Genomic DNA, 6000 nt, shown 5'->3' with positions numbered 1-6000 from the left:
TCCAGGCAGCCCATCGAGATTCCTGAAGGTTTCGAGAAAGCCTTGTCTTGCACGTATACGAGTTGCTTCAATGAGCATATACCTGACAACGCTTCGTTATCATTAAAAATATTTTAACGTTGTTAGATGGTCCATAACTTCTGTAAGCGCGAAAGACACGTACGTAAGACGAATACAGGACAAGCGCTTCTGATCTATAAGATCTGCAATCGCGAAAGACAAGTACGTAGTACAAACACAGTATAAGCGCTCTTGATCCATGGACAACTTCTGTGAGCAAAAAACACGCATAAATGATTGACCAGACAAACCCTTTTGATCCTTACTACGAACTCGCCCGATCAGTACCGACTAGCCCGATGTCCCTTGCCTTCTATGATATACGTCGTCACGATTCATAAGCGCGCGCAGCGTAGCCGGAGCAAAAGGATCTGCCCGTTGAAATGGCGCCTGCCCGAGCCTGTATGGCGTGACCGGTGCAAGTATGAGTCAGCGAAACTATTTCTGGCTACATGTCCCGGGGAGCAACGAGAAGTGGCGTGGTTTTGCGGGAAAGTGGTCGGTGCACAAGCCTTGGTCATGGCCCGCTTTTCCGGACGCCGCATGTGCACGGCCCAGCAACGTAGTCACGCGATACGAAGCCACTCAGCTGTATGGAGAATTGTGTGGCGTTATTTTGAGGATAACATCGCCTTTCTTGTGCTTCCTCGTGGAAGCGACGATTGAAGGCAAGATAGATAGATAGATAGATAGATAGATAGATAGATAGATAGATAGATAGATAGATAGATAGATAGATAGATAGATAGATAGATAGATAGATAGATAGATAGATAGATAGATAGATAGATAGATAGATAGATAGATAGATAGATAGATAGATAGATAGATAGATAGATAGATAGATAGATAGATAGATAGATAGATAGATAGATAGATAGATAGATAGATAGATAGATAGATAGATAGATAGATAGATAGATAGATAGATAGATAGATAGATAGATAGATAGATAGATAGATAGATAGATAGATAGATAGATAGATAGATAGATAGATAGATAGATAGATAGATAGATAGATAGATAGATAGATAGATAGATAGATAGATAGATAGATAGATAGATAGATAGATAGATAGATAGATAGATAGATAGATAGATAGATAGATAGATAGATAGATAGATAGATAGATAGATAGATAGATAGATAGATAGATAGATAGATAGATAGATAGATAGATAGATAGGACTTCAGTAACCGCGACTCCTTTGGGTTCTTTGACGTGCGTCTAAATCTAGGCACACGGGCCTCGTGCAGTGCCCGCTTCCATCGAAATTGCGGCCGCCGCGACCTGCGGGTCAGCAGTCGAACACGATTGCCAATAAACCACCGTGGCAGGTCACATACATTTTATGTAATAGCAAGAGCTGTAGCGCCGTATCGGCATCTCAATAATTTTTTCGCCTCAGTCGAGTCATTTCTCACTCGGGGAAATGCAGTGCGACTCAAACAAACACACCGACAAGCGTCAAATGACAGGAGACATAAGATAGACACAGAAGAGCACTTGTCTGTTTCTGGTTACATCTTCTCGTCACTCTGTCCATCTGAGTCGAGCTGCATTTTCCCATTATCCGTACTTCGTCAGAAGTGGTCTCAGGCAATGCATTTGTCTTTACTGCTCCTATAAATAATTTTACTTGCGTTCGTTCGACGTGCAACCGAACCGCTAAAAAATGTGGAATATCTAGCCGTCATTGCAGCCAACAGCAAAAAGACCACTTTGATGGACGTGTATCCAAGTTACATGTAATCACAAGCATGTATTTTTATGCATATTATCACCGATATAGTAATAAAAGAAACAACCTCAGAACAATGGTTTGCGGTTCTGGGTCAATACGTTTAAAGTGAGGCATTGCCACGCAAATACGTGGATCATTCTCGCAACCTATTAACGCTAACGAAATCATTACAAGAACGGGTGCCCGATTAAAGTGCTATTGATTTGCATTACGGGCATCTAAATCGCATGCTTTGATGGCCTACTTCCATGGCCCCAGAAGTAAACAGCAACGATTAACAACAAAACCGATAAATGTTGGCCTGTAAAGCTTGTTTTGTTTCAGTCACTACTGCACGTAGGTGAAGCAATGAAAGCTGCGCAGGAAAAAGAAAGTTGAAGAAAGCCTGGATAATTTTCAAGTTTGCGCGAGCGTTGGTTGCAATGTGCTGCTGCATGAGTACATTAGTAACTGAGAATTGCTTTTTTTACTTTGCATTTTCACGGGTGCTCAAATGTCTAACTGCACGAGTACTGCGCTAACAACACTGTCAGGGATAAAATGTCTGCTAGCAAAAGGAAATATGAGGCTTTGAAGCTAAAGATAGCTTTATTTGATGTAAGTGGTGATGTACTAGGAGCGTTTCTGGTATGGCATGCAGTCTGCAGAATTCGTGTCACCGATCGCGAAGTGATACTTATGTCTTCATTCCTTTTTGCGACTACTCCTAAATATTGAACGAAATTACTTTGTTGTGTATTGTTTGCAGTCTCGCTTTGCTACTCATCATCTACGTCGATTTTAGTTTTCTTTTGCGCGTGTCATAAGAAAAAAAAAAGAAGAAGGAAAGTACAAACCAGGTCGCTATCTTGTGCAGTTCTTACTAAAAAACAGCTGCTTATTTTCGTTTAGGGAAGGCGCAAATGTAATATTATTTTGTTAAAAATACTGTGTTAAATGAAAAAATAACCAAATAAACCTTATAATATTTCAAGAACAATGTCATAATAAGAACGCAATGGGGACACTTTCGTAAAGGAAATACGCTGAACTGGACTCTCCGCCTACAATGCAGTACGACTTAATAACGCCGCCATATTAACTGTTAACCACAGCTCATAAGCTAGAGAAAAGGACGCATTTCTCGCTACAGCAAATGAAGACATCTATAAGAGATGTCAACTACAGTTACTTTCCATGTCATGCGATGCTATGCAAGCTGCAATTTCAGAGTCGCGTCAAACACAACTTGAAAAAAAAAAGAGACAGATAAAAGACCCGTAGAGACACGAGAAAAAACAGAGCCACTCAAATACCACTTCTTCAGAGTTTGGCAACCTCTTGGAACGACGACACAGCAACCGATATATAATTCCATTGGCACAACAAGCGCCGCAGAAGGAGAAGTCGTACACCCATCACTTGCACACAGCCATCCTCTTTGAAATTTTACCACACGACATCACAATCCTTCGAGCGAATGAAGACAATCCAGACAGACAAATATCGGCTGTTAATAGCTTGACAAACCAGCGAACATGTGTGAGAACCGGACACATTGGGCAGTTGCTTAACGCGATCTGCGTCGCATTCCGTTGGCACGACAAGACCGCGACTCGAAGGAAATCGCACGTGCTTTCGTGAAGTCTTACGGCCTCGCAACGAATGGTCCCAGCCCAAACTTTTTGCCTCTCCTGGCGCTCCTCCAACGGCGGCGGACAGGAAGACCACCGTCACGCTGGTGTAGGGGGAAAGGATGAGGCCAACCGTGGCTGCCCCTCCCTTCGTCGCGCGCACCTCTTTCTTTCCTTACCTGAGCGCCATTTTCGCGCTTCCTCTCTCGTGCGCTCTATCGGTGCGCGCGACACCGACAGCCCTTATAGCTTCGGAGGAGAGGAAGGAGAGAAAAAGCGCCGCGACTTCTTCGTCGCGGTGCCCATACGTGGCTCCACCTTCATCACTCCTCGGACCACGACGTCACCAGCTGTCTCGCCCAATGACAGCAGCGCGTTGACCACAGCCCCGGTTCCGCCCCCAGGTTTCGGTGAGGGGGAGCCTCCTCTCTCATTCAGCAGCCCACCTCCTCGCCGACGTCGCGTGCCATCGCCACGCACCAAACTAACGCTGAACTTGGCGACGCCGTTGCTGTGCAACGGCGCCGCCGTCGCTCCTAGCAGCGCAGGCGCCCCCGCGCTGACGTTGCCACACTCCTCGCGCTTTCCCGATCCTCCCTTTTCTTTCCCGCCCGCCTTCTTTTCCCCTGCGCGTCTTTCCCGATCACCCTGCCCTCTCCATCGTCGATAGGTTTTCTTTTCGCGATCCCCGCGGGCACGCGGGGGAGAACCACCCCCTCCTTCATTTTTCTTCCTTGCTCTCCCTCAGTCTCCTGATGTAGGCTACTTCTCCTTCACCTCCTTCCGGCAGCTAGCAGCACTGTTCAGATCGACTCCGGTCGCGCTGTCTTCGGTCCGCCGGCGCCGTCCGACCGGCCCAGAGCACGGGACGCGATCGCTTTGGTTCGCCAAGAGCGAATCAAGAAGCCGCGTTCCTTGTGCCACCGGCCCTGCCTCGTGTCCGTCGGACGACTAACTTTCCGTGGGTGCTACCCTTCTCGCCCAAGACTCGAGGAAAAACTAATCAGAACTGTCTATAGAGACGCAGCCGGCGAGTCGAGCATCCCGATGCCGTCACCGGCGATTCCTCCATTTGTAGCCATCCCGCTGCGTAACTGATTGCCGCCATAATTAGACTGCAGAGACGACTGCGCACCGGGCCGTCGTCCTCAATGGAAGCGTCGACACGTCTAAGTGTACTCTGAGCCACCACGGTGAGGGCGGGTGGTGGCGACGGCGGCGTGTCCAGTCTTTGCTGTCTCGACGTAGGCCCCTGCGGCTTCGAATCGAGAGCCTGGAGCCCGAAGTTCAAAGCCTGATCGAGGAGAAAGAGACCGCCAACGAGCAAGGGACTCCTCGTCGTGGCATTCTAGGCGGCCATCTAGGAGAAGCTTCGACGTTCTTCTCGGTTGACTAGCAACAGGCAAGGCCAAGATGCCTCTGGGGGTCGGTAGAGGAAGCCTGTTCGACCAGGGCATGAATGGGCCTGGGTAAGCTGTCCCTACTTTCTGGAACCTTCGGTTTCCTATTTACCATTGTGTGAGCGTGACCATGTTGTGGTGCCTTATTTTCTTACAACGCCCATGTACTTACGAAACGAAAAATTATGGGAGTACATTTGGTTGCTTCGGAATATTTTTAGGTGGGTATGACTGACACAGGTGTCTCCCTGGGAACGTTATTTCTTACGCGTGAACATAAAACGCGCTTACCATCGTCATCTTCCAGATATATGGGTGTCCATGAACGCAATAGTTCAGCTGTCCTAGCGTATATATAGTGTGTAGGGCTGTCCGTGTTTCTTCGTTTTGTTTCGGCAGCTTCATAAGCCCACAGACATTTGTATTTCTTGCTAGTGCTGGCATTCAGGGGCATATAAAAATGAGAAATAAACATACAGCACAAAAGATTAAGTAGAGCGCGCTAAAGGTCGAACTGTGCGGTTGGCGGTAAAGCAAGCTGTTTTTGTCACCCGTTTACCCCGCAATGCGGGGGACCGCTCGAAGCGCTCGTCTAGGGGTCGCCCGCATTAACTTTCCCCCTGCACAAAACATGGCGGCGGACGGTCCTGATTTGGGTGGGAGCACGCCGCAGTGGAGAGGAGGAGGCGGCGCGATGCGTTTCCCGTCGAGGGAAACAGAAGACGTAGGGATCGAGGAAGGGAACCAAGTGGAGAGGGGTGGTTGGTGGAGAATACAGAAAGGGGGTCAGCCCGAAACGGGACAGCGCCAAGATCTGGGCCACTGGCGCGCACACCCCAAAGCCCGCAGTGGTGACCCCTAGAGGCGAACATCATCGTCGTGTGACGTAAATGGATTGGCGGGGAAGCCTCGTCACGGCTGCGTAATATTGGAAAAGGACGGCGGCGCTTGTAAACCTTTCAAAGGTCACGTTAGCGATCCAAAATTAATTCTAGTTACGGGTGTGACGGAAGCGTACCATTCGCAAACTAGGGGATGAAGCCCGTGTTTTTTGCTTACGCAACATCAGCCTACAGTAGCACACATGGGGAATACACGTTTTCCAACTCCCCAGCATTCAGCCCTCTTGCGTCTTCGAAGCCGTCGGCTATCGCACGACTCGAGTGGAACATGTAGTTC

General features: G+C 48.1%; 1 protein-coding gene across 1 annotated transcript in view; it reads left to right on the top strand.

Annotated features, from left to right (window-relative positions):
- The first annotated feature begins 4454 nt into the window (after nucleotides 1–4454).
- Nucleotides 4455–6000, top strand: part of LOC119170612 (vesicular glutamate transporter 2) — a 221695-nt gene continuing 220149 nt past the window's right edge. Inside the window, exon 1 of the mRNA XM_037421829.2 lies at nucleotides 4455–4890. Coding sequence (XP_037277726.2) covers nucleotides 4835–4890 — 56 coding nt within the window. The 5' untranslated portion in view covers nucleotides 4455–4834. The remainder of the gene's footprint in view (nucleotides 4891–6000) is intronic.

Source organism: Rhipicephalus microplus, chromosome 2, assembly GCF_043290135.1.
Source record: "Rhipicephalus microplus isolate Deutch F79 chromosome 2, USDA_Rmic, whole genome shotgun sequence".
In the NCBI taxonomy this organism is placed as follows: domain Eukaryota; kingdom Metazoa; phylum Arthropoda; class Arachnida; order Ixodida; family Ixodidae; genus Rhipicephalus; species Rhipicephalus microplus.
Note: the sequence above shows the minus strand (reverse complement) of the source record. Positions and strands in the feature narration are given on the sequence as shown.